The sequence below is a fragment of the Pseudoliparis swirei genome, chromosome 13, assembly GCF_029220125.1.
Source record: "Pseudoliparis swirei isolate HS2019 ecotype Mariana Trench chromosome 13, NWPU_hadal_v1, whole genome shotgun sequence".
In the NCBI taxonomy this organism is placed as follows: Eukaryota; Metazoa; Chordata; class Actinopteri; order Perciformes; family Liparidae; genus Pseudoliparis; species Pseudoliparis swirei.
Window position 1 is genome coordinate 1,014,473 of NC_079400.1, and position 20,213 is coordinate 1,034,685.

Sequence of the window (20,213 nt, forward strand, 5' to 3'; positions counted from 1 at the left end):
GAGCAGCATCGCTTCATTGAAAGCACGAGAATCAGTGGAACGCGACCAAGTCAAAGCATCAAAATGCATATTTGGAACTCTGCAATCGGCTGAAAGCAAATCTGGAGTTAAGCCGATGATCTGAGGGCAGCCGGTGTGACGTTTGCCTTCAGCCGCCGTGTTAAATGCTATTTGTGGCCAGCAGTAGCTTAATGGGAAGAATGTGTTTGATTGGCACTTAGAAGTGTTGAGGGGCAGAGCATTATAAAAAAAGAGACCTGACGGAATAATCTATTTTTATTGTGTGGAGGCGTCAGGAGGCATGAGTAATGGGAAAATGAGAAGGAACAGAGCTCAGGAATGAGAAGGCGGTGTCTGCGAGGCGCCTTGCAGAAATACCAACAATATTACACATTTCCTTCTTGGAGAGCTCGGAGACGCAGGCCGAGTGCGGGACTCCGGGAACGCGGGTCAGCGTGTGTTCAAAGCATCACAAGAGATGACCCGTCTTAAACACCACACAATGTTTAGGTGGTTTTAAAAAAAGATCCTCAGGTGAACTGTTTTTTGGGAATAGAGCTTTGCATCAAGGCCTCTTCTGCCTGAGCTGCAGGTGGGATTTTGTTGTTTAGTGATTAGTGGACAGCCAGGCGGCGATTCATTATTAAAGCTCCCTGCTGTCGGTCGTTCTCGGATGTTGATGTGATTGCAGTGAGCGTCTCTACAGGAGCACAACTGACGGGGAGACATTACTCAACAGTCACATGACATAGGGTGGGACGACAAACACGCCGGGGCTGACATCGCTGAGCAATTACATCACTGTTCGAGGAGCGGGGGCGGGGGGGGGGGGGCATATTCAACACACAAGCACTCCAACCTGGGCTTCAGAACGGATAGTTTCAGAGAGATGTTTTTCCTGGAAGCAGGTTGAAAATACGGGTTGATCGGGGGAAGAGAAAGAAGGAAAGAGGGGGGGGGTGAGGAGGAGAGTGGAATTAAAATGAAATAAGTGAGAAAAAATGCCGCCGTCATATCTGCCAGCGGTTGAAGCGTTAATCCTCTTTGGGAATTACCGGGTGACGTCTGGGGCAACGGCCGGCCGCACGCTCTTCATGATGGCCTGAATCCAGTTGCGACGGATCCCAGAGGTCATGGCCGACAGGGTGCACGCCTCCTCTTTGCACTGGACACACAAAGGCATTTCATTTCAGCGACTGACCGAGATGAGACCAAGAACTACAAATATCCCTTTGACGCTTGAAAGTAGCTTTCAATTTAAAAAAAGAGGAACACATTTTTTTAAGAGCATACTTCTTAGAATCCAGTTTCATCAGTAGAAGAAGAAAACAAACGAAAAAACGAGGCAATGAAAACAATCATCCTGGGCTTTACTTCTCCTTTGCTTCACCGCTGGCAAACAGATGATGTTTGCGTTGTACGTGCAGTCCATTCAACCCGACTGTGTTCACATTGAAATACAACTCCGATTTTCTCCCCTTCCTTTTGCCAGAAAGTAATTTTCTATAAAAAGCTGCTGTTAAAACCATTTATTTGATGTGGAACACAATGTGCTGCTGCCCTGGACCGTGTTGCAGTACATTGGTGTGTATTAGGATGGGTGTGAAACTGGTGCTTTACACACACAACTACTAAACTATTACATCAAAAACATTTGTTATCATGTTTATGCAAAACACATTTAATGCTAATAGCCTCTGGCTCTAAAATGGGTTGAAGCCGTTTACAATTACACGTTATGACATGCAGGTGAGACCCGTCTTCTTCATGCCCGAGATTGCAAAATATGACTTTTAATGTAACTTTCCTGATAAGTAGAACTCTCCCTTTGATAGAGGCATCCTACACCAAGTGCCCCAGTAACACGGCTTTATTGCACCATAAATACAGGGACCTCTAGTGGAAGTTAAGTGAGTTCTACAACAACACAGTTTCTCATGGAGGCTTCTGAGGACGCAGTAATGGGGAAGAAGATAAATTACATTATTGCTATTAGTCTCCTCTTGTGAGATTATCATGGCGAGTTTAAATCTATACGTGGGAGGAACTAAACCCACGGCGAGACCAAATGGATCACAATTAAACTGCATAGCAACGAGATCAAACACGAGTGTTACTGAGCATTCTTCTGTGAAAGCAAGAGGTCGGGTCATCACGTTGTGCAGGACGAGAGGCTTCAGGGAGAACGCCGTGATGTCAGCCTCTCCCCGAGAGAGACATCCGTCAGACAAAGAATCCTTTCAGGAACACAAAACCCGATACCTGGAGTTGCACCGCATGGCGGTGACGGCTGTTTATAGACCGTCAGCAGACAGCAGAGCCGTGTTGACAATGAGTTTCTTCTTCACTTCTGATTAATGACGCGCGACAATCCACGACACGATCAACACTCACGAGGATCTGGAAGCCGTAGTTCCTCTGGACTGGGAACTCTTTGACATCGTAACACGTGGAGAGGTCGATCTCACCATCCAGTTCGGAAGCCTAAGTCCAAAAATATCACAAGAAAAAGAAAAAGAAAAAGGTCCTTATTCATGGCCTCATTCATTAAAGTTTACAGTCGCTTGATGACGGTTGTTACCTCCTCGGCTATCGAGTCCTTGTAGCACCTCAAACTCTGATCCGTCAGGACAAACCAGTGTTTCTTCCACTAGAGGGGAAACAAATATACCATTAATTGGATTTCAGAGGAGCCTCAATGGAGTGAAATGTGATTCATCAGAGGCAGATGGCGTTTAATAATCCCATTAATGAACGCTAATTACCATTCCGTCTTCATACAGCTTGGTCATCCATCCTTTTTTGAAGTTCAACAGATCTGGCTGCAATAAAGACAGATTAGTGTGATGTAATATCATATAACACAACTAGATTAACTCGTATTGTATTACCGCTTTTTATTTATAGCACTTGTTTTTGATTTCACTACGTCTCTCGTGTGCACTTCACCCTTTGCTGCTGAGATCCGGTCAATTTCCCAACTGCGGGACTAATAAAGGATTATTTTATGAAAAGTAAATTCATACGTGACCTCCGATGACACATCAACCACATGAATAGAGAATACAAAAAAAGACAAAGCGATTATATTAAATGTTGTGCTAATCTGTCACTGTATTAGAAGTTGTCATTATGCGAGCGTTGGTGTGATTTAGTCATATGTGACATCACCCGGAGCACTCATGCATTCAAGTCACTTCCTCAGCCTCATAAAGAAGACATTCGGCTCCAGCTAAACAGAGCGACTGGCGGGAGCTGGACTTTCCCTGTAAACACAAACAGCCGCACATTGAAACCAAGATCAAGTCTGTTTATAGAGTCCAGAACCTTCTGCTCACTCCACGATACCTGGGTTCTTCTGAACTTCCTCAGCTGTGGTGCCACCGCATGGCACAGAGTCATTCTGATGGAGAACCGCCTTCCCTTCCTCTGTTGACAATCTGTTTCTCTCGTCTGTCCCGTGTACATATACACGACTGCTTCTGGGCTATTTATAAGAATCGGTCGCGGTGGCGGCAGTGGTGTGTGTGTGTGTGTGTTTTAGTGGGCGGGGGGGGGGGGGGTTCTGGCAGCTGCAGCTCGCCCAGAGAGAGCAACAACACAGTGACTGGCTCAGCCTGCAGCCTGAACAGACTGTGGATCAGCGGCCGTTTGTCAGACTGCAGTCAGACGTCAGGGAGATCCCACGGACAACTTTAATCTCGCGTGTGGAAACTGAAGCAAACCAGTGCTACTTTAAAAGTGTTGCAATGGTGTTTGGCTCCAAGTTTTATGACGTGCACTGACCAGTAAAACATGTCGTTCCCCCTGAGCGGTGCACATTACCAAAAAGGGGTGCAGAGGGTGAATGAATAAATAAATAAATAAAGCGAACCAGCAGAGCCGCAAAATGGGTTGAAGCTCCGCCTCCACGCTCCTGGAAGTGCTTTATTGAACACAATTGGCAATTTTCAAGTGTTCCAAAGCCATTTAATGGAGCCGTGAAAATATGGTTCATGTCCCGATACACTTTGGGAACTCTCTGTACTCACAGTCATCGAGGACTCGGTGGCTCGGCGGTCCAGTGACTTGGCTCTTCTTAAACTAGCACAAGTGGAGCTGGACACATCCGGGTCGGAGCGATCCTTTCCTGCATCCAGTGACATGTCCTTCACATTCAACATAATAGAATTGGTATTAGAAGTTAGACGTGATCCCTTATCAACGTTACATACTGCATATTCCATTCAGTGAATTGTTTTGGCCCTTTTTTAGATGTATTTGTTCTGGATTAAGAAAGAGAGTAACGTACATGCTTGTTGGCCAGATAGCGCCTCTCGCTGCGTCCTTGTCTCGGGGTCAGCGTGGCGGCGGGCTCCGTGGAGCTGCTCATGTCCATGCGCTCGACAGGCTGACCCTCCTCAAATCTGCCAATGACTTGAGAACGCCTGTGAGACAGAAAAGGACCCTCCTCTTCAGAGTGCTGGAGTCACAGGACACAACGCATTTCACTTCACATCTAAATATTGTGATAAATATCTCAATTATAAACAATTAAAAAAATTAAAAAATCAGCATACACAAACAGTTCTTAAAAATGCAACACATAATCGTCACTGTGGCAGAAAAACAAAAAACAAGACCAAAGCATGTTAAAAAAGAAAGTTTGAGCCAAAATTAATGTCCACGTTTCAATTGACTGTGCAGACTGCACATTATGTACAAAAGGTCGTTTGACTTTGGACATCGTTCTCGACTCAAACTTTCATAGACAACAATGTGCAATGTCGAGGTAATATCCCCAAAGAGAACAATCCAGAGATACATAAAAGAATCAAAAGTCGGTGTTAAATAATGAGATTAAACTGTAGAAGAGAAGGAGAATGATTAGGATGGTGGATTAAACTAATTAAAGTAGCAGCAATGGAAACAGTCAGCGTTACCTTAAAGCTCTGCGCTTGTTGTGTGTATAGTGTGTGTGTGTGTGTCTGCACAAGAAAGAAAGATCAAACTGTATGTAAACCCAGCATCAGCACCAACCACCAGTATGTTTAAGTATGCACACGATATACAGTAAATCAAGTGTGTAGGAAACTGAGTGTGCGTTCTCCCGGGCAGTGCAGAGATGGAATGATAGAAAGCAGGAATCAGCGGTGACCAGCAGGGGGCGGCACTGAGGGAGGGGTGGAGGGGTGGTCGAGAAGCTCCGTTCAGAAGCCCCTGGAAAAGATCGAAACGACAAAACAAACTAGCAAAGTAGCCAGACCAAAAAATAGGGAGAGATCAGTAGAAAAGAAACTCAAACATGCACTTCAATCCCTAAATCATTAAATGCCAAACAATCGGTAAAGCTAGGGGGGAGGCGGCAATCGCAAAAGATGTCTGGAGACACAGGAACGTCTCGAGGACGGCAGCCACGGGGTGGCGCTCAAAACTAGAAGTGCCGACGCCTGGAGCATGCATGAGCGTCACATATTATAGGAGATTACTTGGCACGCCGTCGACATGTTCTAAGGCCTACGACCGGAGGCTCATTGATGAACGCCGGTGTAATCACAAGTGAATCTGCTATGAGATATGCGACTTTAAATGCCTGTAGAATCTCTTTTGTTGTTGCAGTGTGCCGAGCTCGACACGCGTATGCAGAACCTCTTACCTGCGATCCTCCCCAAACAGCCGAGCCACCTCCTCCCTGCCGGGACTCCTGGTCCGGGTCCTCAGCTCCTGGCGCTTCTTCTCTGAGCGGAAGGCTTCGCGGTGGCTCAGCCGGCGAGCCCGCGGCACATCGGACAGCGCCGCGTACTCCCGGCCGGGCCGGCCCACTCTGCCGCCTCCGCCACTGACACTACAAAGGCCTCCTCCGCCACTGACACTACAAGCGCTTCCTCCACCTCCACCACCAGCTCCACCACCAACGCGGCCCTCCCAGGTGGGTGTCGTCCCACCGGGTTCAGAATCCAGCGAGCTCTGGGAGGAGCTGATGGCGGAGGAGCTGGGGGAAACGAGTGCACCTGAGGAAGGGAGGGCATCTCGGGAGGGTTGAAAGGGGGAAGTTTGGGATTCAGACTCAGAGGTGTACCTGGGACTGAGAGCTCCTAACGAGGAGGAAGATGGCGACGAGGACAAGGGGAGGTGCTGCGGCGGCTGACATTGGGGAAAAGGCTCCGACTTGGTCTTCTCCAGGGAGAAGTAACCGCTCTCCACCCGCACCTTGCGTCCCGCGCTCATGGTGCCGCCATCTGAAGCAAGAACAGGGCCACCAATATCAAACTGACAACATAGCATCTAGTGCTAAATATGTGATGTAAATGACATACACTCCTGCTCAAAAGTTAGAAATGTCCTTCTTTCAAAGAAAAGCACTGTTTTTATCAATGAAGACAACATTAAATTAATCAGAAATACACTTTATACATTGATAATGTGGTAAATGACGATTATATCTCCAGAGGTGTACAGAGGGCCGTCTCCAGTGTTCTAATGGTACATTGTGTTATCGCCTTAGAAGACTAACGGAGGGGTAGAAAACCCCCGTGCAATTATGTTAGCGCAGCTGAAACAGTTATGCTAGTGAGAGAAGCATTAAAACTGGCCTTCCCTTGAGCTAGAAGTACAACATGAATATTCTTTTTAAATCATTATTTCTAACCTCGTCAGTCTTGACTTTATTTTCTATTCATTTTGCAATTTAATTTGATAAATTAAAGTCTGAGTTTTCATGGAAAACACAAAATTGTATTCTTATGCTTAAGCGTTCGAGTGAAGATGACTGAAAGTAAAAACTTCTTTTTGTAGTTGTCGTCATTCAGTGAAGGGGTTGGACTGTTTAGTGATCAGAGTTAGTTGGGGTATTAGATTAGAAGGGGGACATGGATGTGAGTTCTGGTTCCAGGGTGGAAACCCAGTTTGTAAGCGGGGGGGGGGGGGGGGGTGACGCCCCTCTGGCTGGAGGCGGGGTTGCCAGGGTTTCATGTGTTGCAGGTGCGGAGGAGGCGGAGCGTCATCGCAACCGGGAACAGCTGACGCGTCCCGGACGTACTACAGATCCGTCGACAGCGGTCCTCGGGGTGGCTGAAGCCCGGACGATGAGAGCGAGGAGGAACGATGCTCCCGTACACCACCCGGTGTCTCCCTCGTCTTTGTCGCGGCCTCAGAGCCGGGTCGTGACAATGAGAACCGAGGCGCGTGCGGGACGCGGCGGCGCCTCCGTCCTCAGACCCCTCACCGTCTTGAGTTGCGCCGGCGGCGTCCGGCTGGCTCAGCTGGCTGAGGCAGGAGGCGCTGCGGCTGCAGGGGATGGAGGCGCGGCTCCAGCGGTGCTCCTCCTGCCACAGGGTGGCGCGGCTGATCGGGACTCGCTCGGCGCCGGCGATGCTGCCGGCCACGCACGGGACGCTGCCTCCGCTGCTGCTGGTCACCGTCACCTTGCTGGGGCCGGGCTCCTGGGGCCACGTCGGGGGGGAGAGGAAACGACAGAATGGGAGGCGATGTCACAGAGAGACGACGACAAGGGAATACGAGAAGGAAAAAGATTGAAGAATAATTAGAGACGGATTCTAAATGTGAAACTCGAATAAAGGAAGTATCTTTAAATGCTGGCATCGTTTGTTTTTGTTGCTTTTATTACTTCTTGGGTTTTGATGTGCAGCGTATGCGTCAGGTGGATCTAATACCAGAGTGACACTTTTTGTAATAATAATAATAATAAAAGGAAAAATTCTGGCAAGAGATAAGGAGGATGTGTGGAAAGAGAAAGAGATCGACAGCTTGACAAAGAACAAAGAGTTAATTTATGGAAACAATTTTGGATGATTACGACAAAGAATACAAATAAATTCCATCCTGCAGCGGCGGAATATATTCCAATAGATTTTATTATAAAATTACGGCTGAACCGAATGTCATTGTTTCACATTCAAAGCTTCTTGAGGTTTTACAATGAAGCTTTATACGCCTGTTAGCATATTTCATGACGCCAAGATCAAAATCCTCAATGTTAACTAAATAATGAATCTAAGCTTGTTTTGTTAATACTTTAATCAATATAACTCAGTGACTGCCTCTGTTTGTTTTGTGTAAGATGATGTTTTTGAAAGGCTAAAGGGCAAAACATATGGATTAAAGCATAATTTACTTGTCGCAAAAACATTTTTTGTTAGCGATAAAATCTCTTCTTCAATAAATGTTGACTTTTGGTCCTTTCAACATTCTGGAGTTAATGAAAATCTGTAAGATCGCACAAGTGGAAACAGTCCTACTCTGCCACCACTGGAATCAACTTCTACAGATAGTAGTGTTGCCTGATCTTTATCTGCAACTGTATTCAACAGAATGAAGAGACATTCAAATGGGCGGATTTAGAATTTACAAGGACAAAAATATGATTAATGATTCGAAGCTGCAATCTATTCAGTAGAGCCCTTGATAAAATCATAGATGTCCTCTTGATCTGAGTCATAACTACTAAGATCAACATAAATGAAACGTTCATTTCCGTTTGATGTCCCAGGATCAGGTTGTTTGTTAAACATGATTCGAGTTCATCAGAGGAGAAACGTTCCCAAAGCGGAGCGACCCTCAGACGTCAGCTTCTGTGCTTCAAATCACCACAAACATTGTGCAAAGAATCCCTCCCATCAGAGGAGAGACCCCCCCTCCACCTGCATCCACCTGGATTATCATCACAATATTTTAAGAGGGAATGTCAAAGGCACTGCGGGTGAAGCAGAGAGAACGTTGTCCAGAACTCACTGGGTGTCCATTCACGTCTCTAGTGGAAAACCTCTGGCTTGCAGCTCCTCCGCCCTGCCGATCACAACCACCATGTTAACGCTCCGTAGAGCTGATTCATAATCAATACAGGTAAACCCACCTCTCAATGACTTAGTGTCTGCGCTAGTTGAACGATGCTTTTGATTTGGATCCTGGAATATGCCGACTACCAACTACGCCATGGCTCTGCTGAGACTCCGCCCACTGCTGAGACTCCGCCCACTGCTGAGACTCCGCCCACTCCTCCTCTCCACCTCCACCTCATGGATGGTGGAGGTCTGGATGGTGGAATATGCCGACTACCAACTCTTCATCCACTCTGTCATCTTCATTGTGTTGTTCCTGTGTTTTAATGAGTGTGTAATGATTCCTTCTGGTCACATGACATCTATGACACCTGTCCATCCTGGAGAGGGATCCTCCTCTGTTCTCTCCTCAAGGGTTCTGACCTTTTACCCTGAAGGGTTGTTTGGGAGTTGTTCCTGATCCCATGTGAGGTCAAAGGTCAAAGGTCAGGGATGTCTATGTGTACAGATTGTAAAACACTCAGAGACACATTTCTAATTTGTGAAAATGGGCTCTACAAATAAACTGAACTGAATTTGTTCATATTTAGGTCAAATGCACGCTTATCTATGTCATGAAGCATTATTAAATGCCTTTTGTTGCTTGTGAGCAAACACAAGAATCTGACAGTAACGACCAGGCAGAGTCAGGCGCCGCTCCTGAAGGTCACCGCCCACAAGACAAACACGCTGCGCTGCTCAAGCATTTACAACCGCGCCGTCCCAGTTGGGGGGGGAGAACCTTCAGGTGGGAATGTGAGACTGAACAAAGCTGTGGAGATGCATCTGACAATCTAGATTTCCATCCCAGAACAACTAAACTAAACGCTGAAAGCATAACACCCTCACGCATTAGTAGCCGTGATGTTGCCTTGACGCTTGATATTCATTTCCAGCAATCTGCATTTCACAAGATGAGTTCCTCTTGGTGCTGACAGCAGACACCAGGGACTTCTAGCGGTGAAATAAAGGTGCAGTGTGTCGTCGCTCTTATGAAGCAGGAGAGTAAACAGTCCGGGTCAGCGCCGTGTCGCCGCTCTGCCAACGAAGCTCGTTGGCGTCAGCGGGGCGAGGTCGCGGCCGGCTTCAGGGCGCCGTCAGAGGAACGATGAAGAGGAGCAGCGTGTTGTGGGCGCTCAGCACAGACTTGGCCTCGCATTTAAATCGGAGGTAGAAAATGGGGAAAGCTGCATCCCACGGCCGGTGGTCTGTACGGTAGAACAAGCGCCGACAGTTCACCTGCTGATCGAAACCAGAACTAATAATGGTAATACTGTTGTTTTATTCTGACATCAGTCGTGAACTCAGACTTACGCAGAGCGCGCAGGTGACGGCGAGTAAACGACGTGATGTTTCTATTTTTAGGGTTCAGGACCGGAAAGATCAGTGACTGAACAGGGGAATGTCTGGCAGGTGAGACAGCCTCTCAGGGACATGACCAGGAAACAGACCCACAGGTGAGACAGCCTCTCAGGGACATGACCAGGAAACAGACCCACAGGTGAGACAGCCTCTCAGGGACATGACCAGGAAACAGACCCACAGGTGAGACAGCCTCTCAGGGACATGACCAGGAAACAGACCCACAGGTGAGACAGCCTCTCAGGGACATGACCAGGAAACAGACCCACAGGTGAGACAGCCTCTCAGGGACATGACCAGGAAACAGATCCACAGGTGAGACAGCCTCTCAGGGACATGACCAGGAAACAGACCCACAGGTGAGACAGCCTCACAAACCTGCATTGTTGAAGCATTGTCTTACACGTTGGTGCAAGTATCTCTTGCACCAACGTGTAAGACAATGTGTAAGCTTGTTATCCACACCCTTCATCTATATACATGTATTTATGTGGAATATATGCAGATCCTATACGCGTGTTCAGAGCAGTTTCTCCCTCTCTCTCTCCTTCTCCCTCTCTCCCTCTCTCCTTCTCCCTCTCCCTCTCTCCTTCTCCCTCTCTCCCTCTCTCCTTCTCCTTCTCCCTCCCTCCCCAGGGGGAAACAGCTGGTGCAGTGTGGGTGTAATGAATCCTCGAGGCTCATACGTCCAGAGCCATGTCCTCATAACCGATGATGTTCTTTCTACCCTGGAGCAACAGATGAGCATCACTCATCTCCCACAGCGTCGACACGCATCCATCTGAAAGGTCTGCATGAGATCATACGAGGGGACACTCAGGGGACACTCTAGGGGACACTCTAGGGGACACTCTGGGGGACACTCTAGGGGACACTCAGGGGACACTCAGGGGACACTTGGGGGACACTTGGGGGACACTCATCGCTCATTTGGATATACTTCAAATATAAAAAAAGGCAAAGAATGTCAAACAAGCATCGATGCAGCAAAATAAAAGCTGCATCTGAAATGTTGCTGCACTCGGTAACAGAAGGAACTCATGATGTCACCGGCTCGACCGAATGAACCACAAAGTACCGCTCATCTGTTTTCTCTGTAAAGTCGTCATCCCTATGCTCTGCGTGGGCACGTGTTGCCCTGGGTTCTGTTTGCCAGGATTTCGCGGCATTCAGGAGCCAGAAATCAAAAGCGACGGTTTCACACACGACCTTCATCTGAATCTGGTTCCTTCTCCCGAAGGCGTGAGGCGAGAGGCCTTTGCGATGGAGCGTGTGAACAGGTGCGTTACCTGGTGAGAGGGGGGATCCACCTTGCGTTTTTTCTTCTGGTTCTGCTTGTTGGTCCTGGGGTAGACGGTCAGGGCCTCCTGCCACCTACGAAGAGGGGACAGACAAACGGTTGTCCTGTCGATCAATATGCGAGCGGACAAACTTCTCTGGAGCCAAACATGAACCCTGACACCTGTCAGGTAAAGCATAAGCACGAGCCAACGCCACACACACCTGTACACACACCTGTACACACACCTGTACACAGAGAAGCTTTCATCACTATCTGAGCACAGAGGCAACGAAAAGCATCTTAAGGCCTGGTATGGTTACGTCTGCTATGTTGCTGTGTGTATGTGTGTGTGTGTGTGTCCGCTCTTACTAAAAAGGCAATTACCAAGGCCAAAAGGGCACACACACTACATGCGCCGCAGTGGGGAGAGGAACAGGAGACAGGTTCCTCCAGATTATCCATTTTAAACGTCACTTTTCCAGACTGAAACTTCCAGATTTCAGATTTGACATCGGCGTCCGAGCGGCTCGGTGTTCATTATGTAAATGAAGGTTGGCGACACGCTTCTCGCCCTCTTCATGTGGCCGACTGTTGCCGCTCCCCCATTGTTGGAGATGTGAAACACAAACTTGGCCCGCGCTCTCTCACACACACACACACACACACACACACACACTGGTCAACAACCCGTCTGTCTGCTCTAAACACCATGAATAACACCTGCATGTATGATCAATTCATTCAAGCAGATTCCATATACGTGTCTGCACTGGGGGGGGGGGGGGGGAGTAGCGAACACAGGGAGACGCCAAGAGAGGCTCCAGTTCAAGAATGTGCACCGTCACTGCAGTGTGGATTGCAAGGCTCCGACAGAGCGCCGCCCGAAGGAGCCAGCAGGGGGCAGACCAGCTGCTCACAACGACCCGAAAGGGTCCAGGTCATCCTTATTCATTTAAACCAACATAATAATACATTTATCTTATAAGGCGCCTTTCAAGGCACTCGAGATCGCCGTACAACTCATTAAAAACAGTTCAAAGACACAATTAAAAAAGCAGAACAGTTAAAAAGCAGAGCAACCAAGAGGGGAACACGTCAGGCGTAGGCCGGCCTCAAAGGTGAGTTTTGAGGTGGGTTTTGAATAAAAAGATTGAGTCCATGTTTCTGATGTCAGGGGGGGGCTCCAGAGGGGCTCAAGGCTCTTGACCCCGTGGTGGACAGACGAGCTGGGGGTCAGTCAGGTCGATGGAGGAGGCCGACCTGAGAGACCGGGTGGGGATGCTGGTTTGGAGGAGGTGAGACAGGTGTGGAGGGGCGAGGTCGTGGAGGGGCGAGGTCGTGGAGGGGCGAGGTCGTGGAGGGGCGAGGTCGCGGAGGGGCGAGGTCGCGGAGGGGCGAGGTCGTGGAGGGGCGAGGTCGCGGAGGGGCGAGGTCGTGGAGGGGCGAGGTCGTGGAGGGGCGAGGTCGCGGAGGGGCGAGGTCGCGGAGGGGCGAGGTCGCGGAGGGGCGAGGTCGCGGAGGGGCGAGGTCGCGGAGGGGCGAGGTCGTGGAGGGGCGAGGTCGTGGAGGGGCGAGGTCGTGGAGGGGCGAGGTCGTGGAGGGGCGAGGTCGTGGAGGCCTCGACTGCATGGAGGAGGATCTTAAAGGCAAAGCCAGTGGAGCTGCTGTAGAACAGGGCGATGTGCAGGTGGAACACGGAGGACAACAACAAGCAGGCTGCCCATCCGAAGGAAACATTCTCATCCAACTAGATCAACAGATCACATTCCTGGTTATTTACGACGTCTTACCCGTTGATGATTTCTTTGCACTCGGCCCGTATGAAGTGCTCCTTGTCAGGGGTCAGGACGCAGAGAGAGTTCTTCTGACCCGTCCTGGACTCTCCGTCCACGACGTCGGAGCACTGGTTCATGTTGATGGTGCCCTGCGGCAGGGTGCTGGGCTGCGGGGCGACAGAGAGACGCAGGGTTAGGAGGCAGCCACAGACGTGCCCACGCGTCACAGCCTCCACACGGCCGCTCACACAACGCCCAGCAATCATTCTCCTGCCAAGCTTGGCAAACCACACACACACACACACACTGATATAATCACAGTCTGTGCGCAAGAAAATGTTCTTGTTAGCCTGTGATATTTGTGTTTCTTGCGATGTGAATCACAGCATTTAAAAGAGACTCGTTACATAAGTGCATCATCTCTGTGCAGCTTATTTGGTTTACTTCACTAAGACATTAGGTAGTCGTTGACGACTCATGCCCTCGGCTTGACGTTATTGTCAACAGTCGCCACTCTTTCCAGGCTTAAGTCCATAATCCCCACGGTAAAAAGTATTACTTTTAGAAGCTCTTTAAAGAAATTTGATGGAGCTAACAAAGGACGGCATCTAGAATCAGGTGCATGCAACAAAAAGACATGAAATCAAACCAATTTACATTGTTTATCTAATGTTTGGGAGTTGTTCCTGATCCCATGTGAGGTCAAAGGTCAAAGGTCAGGGATGTATGTGTGTACATATTGTAAAGCACTCTGAGGGGAATTAGTAATTTGTGAAAACGGGCTCTACAACTATACTGAACTGAATTGAACCAGGGTGTTTAAATGAAGGATTCCTCTCATTGCAGCCGTTGCTCTGTGAGCCGCTCGGTGGCTCAGCCCACATCCACACAGTCGAGACGCGGTGCATGTTGTGTCAACAGCAGGAGTGAAAGAGGAGTGAAGAAGAGTGCAAGTTCAGAGGTTCACGGAGCCGTCTGACGCCTCGCCGTGAGACCCGCTGCACGCCGACGCGGACGCCACCTGTGGGTTATGAATCTGACCGCAGGACCTCCACAGTAACACCGCCGTGTGAACAATGACTGACGGCTTCCACATCCAGGTTGGCGTGGCTTTGCACGCCGCCTCGTCGCCAACGAACGGAGGCGTGCTCAGATCAGATGATCTGTTTATAGTCCGTGGCGACGCATCGCTCCGAACACGATGCTTTTCTACACGCAGAGAACGCCTTCAGATGCATTCTTAAGCGTCTTTGTGTACCTAGAAAAGTGCGATAGAAGTCTATATTATTATTATTCTTAGATATTTGCACACATATCACTTGTTTAGAAGACCGACTGTTGCTTTGTCGGACCTCCAAGTGACTTCCCCGAGCCACAATACTCTTCTGTTAACCGAGGAATGTGTATGTGTTGAAGGTAAAGAGAGTCCTGCGTGACGACGCACAGCGCAGGGCGTTGGAGCGGCCCTCTGGCCCTCAGTGCACTAAACATACAGGAAGCAGAGACTCCAACAGGCCACAGCGGAGCCACACTGTGTGCACCAGGGAGCCACAGACGAGACAGCCCTCTGCAAACCAGAAGATACATTACAATATATCGTTCATGTTCGCTATTGCCTTAATAAATAAAACTCAGGGACACAATTCATGCAGCATAACCGCCGAGCGATGCGAGCCTCCAGTGTGGACAGAGGAAGTCAACAGTTAAGAGTTTGTGGTGATCCAACCCAGCGGGTAAATAAGAGGCCCCGTTTACTTCATCGCTATTACATGTCACTTTCATTCCCGACTCCCTCGCCACCGTCTATATTATAGCAGACGGTGCAGTCAACATGCGGCACAAGAACATATAGAGTTCAGACTGCGGTGAAACGAGAGGGCCAGAGAGGCAGCTGGACGTTATGTTGTGAGTTCAACTTCTTAAAGCCGTGGCTTAAAAATCACACAAAGGGCCCTCGACTCTAACGGTGAGAGGGCCGGGGCAACAGCCGGGCCTGACAGACAGACGGACGGGTAGACGTGGGACAGCTGGGCGAGGGCCTGCTTCAGACCGGACAGAGAGACCTGCGTCAGCTTGACCTGAGAGCCCTGTCACTCTCAGACGCTCAGAGGACCGAGGTCTGGGGCCGGCGGGCGAGGAAGGGGAGATTAAGTCTCAAGCTGGTGGTCAAGGAGAACAGCAGTGGAGCGGGGGGGCGTGAGGCCATCTGTCTGAGAACACAAATCCAGAGTACACCACAAATGTGGACTTGAGCCAGAGGCGGATAAACAGCTAAATATTGTTTGAATTCTGGGAACGGTTGTACAAGCAGCTTACGCACCAGTTTCATAATCGCAGACGCAGATTTTTCCCGGACAAAATAAATCATCGACAATATTTCCACAGAGCTGCTCACCTGTGAGATCCATCTGAGCGCTGACATAAATAGGTGTTTGTGTAGGAGTACAGTGTGTATCGACTCAGCTGAGCACAGACACAGGCCCCCGCGGCCCTCGCCCCCCGGCCCCGTGAACCCACACCTCTCCGTCACCTAGCCCGGACCCCGGCCCCTCTTCCCGGGCCGCGGCGCTGCACAATGGGCCCTTTGTGAAGCAGCAGCAGTTCACACAATGTGGGATTGTCAGCCGCCACAGTCCACAGAGCCACTCCTCCCCTCCACTCCACGAGGAAGTGACCGAGAGACAAGAGGCCCAAACAAATGCCCCTTTGTGATCAAAGCATGGGCATTATGAAACCTACATAAACTTATTATAGTCTCTGTAGTTGTTCAGACAATAATATGAATAGTGTCTGGATGGGAGCCATTTCATCTCAAGGGGAGGGATAGATTTGGTTTCGAGACATCAGCACCAATAGTTATAAAGGTGTACATGTCTGTGAAAAGATGAAAAGAAAGCAGCAGCCACATTGGCAGAAGTAGACGTCATGCAGAACTAGCCTTCACCAGAACTGTGAGAACAATACATCTACATATTGTAAATTGTTGCATCGAGCACATTCGAGTATTTCAATTATCTAAAACATTATTATTATATAGAATTCCCAGTTTACCCAGTCAGGAAACACAACTGCTCCACTACAGTTCATTCCAGACTCTCCCTCCTCACGGGGAGCCAGCGTGCGTCTTCAGGCCAGATGGTGTGCATCAGACAACAGAGTTCATTAGGAACCGACTGTTTAGAAGATGCTAATTAGCACGCCGCGGCGCTCTCGGCGTCCTTCACTCTCGCTCATTCCGCAGCTTAGCAAAACATCGCATTCTCCCTTATGACACGGCGGGAGAAATATGTGCTTCTTTTGGCAGCTGGATGATGATCTATTCTCAATTCTGGTTGAAAAGCAAAATTCTCTTCATCTGCCATCATCCTTTTGGGTTTGACCGCCTCATTTCTAGTCCTGGAAGAGAAGAAGTGAAGTTAAACCGACTCAGTGAGGAGGAGCACGAGGGAATTAACTGGCATTTAAATAAAAGGGATCCAGTCACATAGAAATGCTTCCCCTCATTTTCTTATTAATATTGTATCAGTATCAAAACGCAGTGTATTGCTCAATGTCCATGGCAGTTATAAACCCCCGAAGCTGATCAGAAACATCTGGTTCTCGGCATCAGGTGCCAGCGTGTCTGCTGGTTGTGACCAAAGCAAAACGCTGCAACTCGACTCATTAAGTCACGACGCTCGTCTTCAGACGTGTCGCAGCAGGATCCTCCCGGCGCCCGGCCTCCGCAGCCGTTTGACTTTGATCACTGAAGACACGGAAACCAAAAGTAAAGCCGACCGACCGGCTTCACCCTGACTCATGGACATGGCCCGGGATCAGGGCTCTTCAGGGTCCAACATCTTCTGCTCATTACCGATAACGGCAATAGTGCAATTAATCTTTCCATAGCAACACAAGACAACAGGAGGTACACAGACAGTGTTTGATACCAGTGAGCATGCCCAAGAAACCAGCTGCGGGGGAAATGTCCTCCGGTGCCAGACGGATTGAGTCACCTTCAGTCTCGCTGAAGAGGAATATCAAACCTCGCTCTCTCCTTCCTTCCCAAGTCCACAATAATTATACAAACACCGCGATGCATTGCAATCAGAGGCGGGAACTAAAGCTGACGGATTGGTCGTGGCTAAGCCGACGATCATCACAGCCCAATAATTACACCCCAACAGAGACACCATGAAGCCCGAACAATCACACCGTATTTACCTTATAGCCTCACTTACAATACCAACCCTCACCCATCGAGGTCTGGATCCTGAAATATGCCGACTGCCCATGGCCCTGCTGAGACTCCACCCACTGCTGAGACTCCGCCCACTCCTCCTCTCCACCTCCACCTGATGGATGGTGGAGGTCTGGATGGTGGAATATGCCGACTACCAACTCTTCATCCACTCTGTCATCTTCATTGTGTTGTTCCTGTGTTTTAATGTGTGTAATGATTCCTTCTGGTCACATGACATCTATGACACCTGTCCATCCTGGAGAGGATCCTCCTCTGTTCTCTCCTCAAGGGGTCTGACCTTTTACCCTGAAGGGTTGTTTGGGAGTTGTTCCTGATCCCATGTGAGGTCAAAGGTCAAAGGTCAGGGATGTCTATGTGTACAGATTGTAAAGCACTCTGAGACACATTTCTACAAATAAACTGAATTGAACCCTTGCCTGTATTTTAGATAAACATATAGCTCTATAAAATCAGGCTCAACCCTGCGGTGGATATCTGACATCTCTGTTGCAGGGCCAACTCTAGAGCCCTCCAGGCCTGCTCAGATACACCTCACTCCACTGGGATGCTCTCAAGACGTTCAAACGAATGCGCCGCTCTGCGTCTGCGCCGCTCTGCGTCTGCTCCGCACCGCGGTGGAGGCCGGTTGTGAGAGCGCCGTATCGAGACAACATTCGGAGGAGAAAAATCCAAACGCCGAGCATTTTTCACATTTTTGTAGCAAGTATTTCAGGAGGGGACTGTGGGCGGGAGCGGCGCCGCGTCTCTTCTGCAGAACGGCGAGAGGAGGTGGGTGGTTTAATGATGTGTTAAGAGGGCAGCAGCTGACACATGCAGAGGAGGAGGAAGAGGAAGATGAGGAAGAGTTGGAGGATTAAGAGCCATTCACTCCAGGCGAATACAGCAGAATTATTTTTCACAAAAAAGAAGAGGCTAGGATCGCTCAATCAGATGCAAAGGGGCTCGAGCCACGTGGACCAGAGCTGTGGCGACCAGCAGCGGGAAGCTCGAAATAACCAAATGCACGTGTGGGTGCAAAATAAAACTATTTATAAATACATACTACATTCTTTTCTTATTCTACGACATGCATCACTTGTAGTTGAAGCTTTGGCCAATCGTCTTGATGTAATGTATATCATTTAAACAAATTAATTATTGTGTTGTAACTCTGCTTTCTCCCCGAAGTCCTTTTGACTTCACGTCTCAGAGGGTCATCGGTCCTATGAGACGTCATACCTCCAACTGCCTAATGGATGTCCATCCACCTGTCTATCCTGGAGAGGGGTCCTCCTCTGTTCTCTCCTCAAGGGGTCTGACCTTTTACCCTGAAGGGTTGTTTGGGAGTTGTTCCTGATCCGATGTGAGGTCAAAGGTCAGGGAGGTCTATGTGTACAGATTGTGAAGCACTCTGAGACACATTTCTAATTTGTGAAAATGGGCTCTACAAATAAACTGAACTGAATTGAATTGTAGAAACCCAGACTGATTGTGAGAGATCAGCCCGTCTCTGTGGAGGTGGTGACGGAGTAGATGGCGTCTGGAGGAACAGGTGCTGCGATCGAGTCGCGTCACGCTGCCCGTTGACACTCAGACGAAGTGGGATCACGGGGAGGACGTGTGGTTTTCCTTTCTGTGCAATCAGACTGCATCCAACTCGTGGAGGCGCTCCTCTCTGCTCTGCACGCCTCACATTGTGGAATGATTACATTCTACCTCCGTCATGTCAGCGCGCTCTACTCCACTTCAGTCGGAGCGAAGGAGGGCCGGGCGGGGAACCAAATGAATTTGATTAATTGAAATGTATGTTTTTGAGTGCCCAAAAATACTTTTATTTACTTGCATTTGGAAAGAGAATTTTTGAGGTGAATCACCCTCACCGTATGAAAAATGATCAAAGTGCCATAGATGCTTAATTTTACCAAAATTGACAAAATCATGGTGAATGGATTTAAGCTGCCGATAGTCAAAACAATTCTCTCAACAGAGAGGACAATGTGTATATAATCCACATCGTAATGTGAAGCATTTTAGTTTAGTCACATATCAATATCAACAATATGAACTCACTGCAACGTCAACTCCTCCAAGGACAATCGGTACAACTGGATAACCCGCTTCTTTCTTTTCACCACACCACGACCAGCTGCTCTTCAAGGCTCCAACGTTCCTCTCGGTGCAGTAACCAACGCTCACCGACTTCCAGAGCACTAAATCCTGGAGTTGCAGCTCTAGGATCTGTTTTTTTGTCGCCACTGCAAAAAGCAGTTGTGCCAGGATCACAGTGTGCCCCAAAACAGCTGTGTCTGTATAACTGCAGCGTCCCGCATGGCTCTGACACAGCACTTTGGGAAGTAGGCCAAGGTGCACAGACACCCATCATGTGGGGTTGCAATAGTAAAGTTGCATGGTCCCAATGAAAACTATCTTAATCAAAATGCATCATGTTGTTTGGCTCTAAGAAGCTAGTTTCTGAAGCTCAGTCGACACCGTGAAGAGATGACCTCACAGCCAGGCGGCCACTACCTCTTTGATAACGAGTGCAAATCTGCCAAAGCCCAAGTCAACGCAAATCAGCCCATCAGGCAGAAAGGAAGGGAAAAAATGGGGGAGGCATTGGAAAATGTTCCTTTGGGAATTCAGCTAATACCTCGGTTTGGGAGCTAGCAGTTTTTCCACAGGGCTGAAGAGCTGCTGCCTACAAGCCCAGGTCTGGGTGGCGAGCAGCTAACCTGCCCGACGACACGCTGAAGGCT

The 20,213-nt window shown here is 49.0% G+C and overlaps 1 protein-coding gene across 8 annotated transcripts in view; it reads right to left on the bottom strand.

Moving 5' to 3' along the window:
- LOC130203218 (uncharacterized) overlaps positions 1-20,213 on the bottom strand; it is a 46,386-nt gene that overhangs the window by 10,497 nt on the left and 15,676 nt on the right. For 4 of the 8 annotated variants that reach the window (XM_056429151.1, XM_056429158.1, XM_056429153.1 and 1 more), the window contains exons 4-15: positions 13,251-13,402; positions 11,468-11,552; positions 8,731-8,784; positions 7,205-7,421; positions 5,636-6,218; positions 4,292-4,427; positions 4,032-4,148; positions 2,766-2,822; positions 2,582-2,650; positions 2,395-2,484; positions 1,056-1,165; positions 860-898 (exon numbers count right to left, since the gene is read on the bottom strand). In XM_056429151.1, coding sequence (XP_056285126.1) covers positions 860-898; positions 1,056-1,165; positions 2,395-2,484; positions 2,582-2,650; positions 2,766-2,822; positions 4,032-4,148; positions 4,292-4,427; positions 5,636-6,218; positions 7,205-7,421; positions 8,731-8,784; positions 11,468-11,552; positions 13,251-13,402 — 1,709 coding nt within the window. The remainder of the gene's footprint in view (positions 1-859; positions 899-1,055; positions 1,166-2,394; positions 2,485-2,581; positions 2,651-2,765; positions 2,823-4,031; positions 4,149-4,291; positions 4,428-5,635; positions 6,219-7,204; positions 7,422-8,730; positions 8,785-11,467; positions 11,553-13,250; positions 13,403-20,213) is intronic. The other 4 variants (XM_056429157.1, XM_056429159.1, XM_056429156.1 and 1 more) reach the window with 4 other exon arrangements.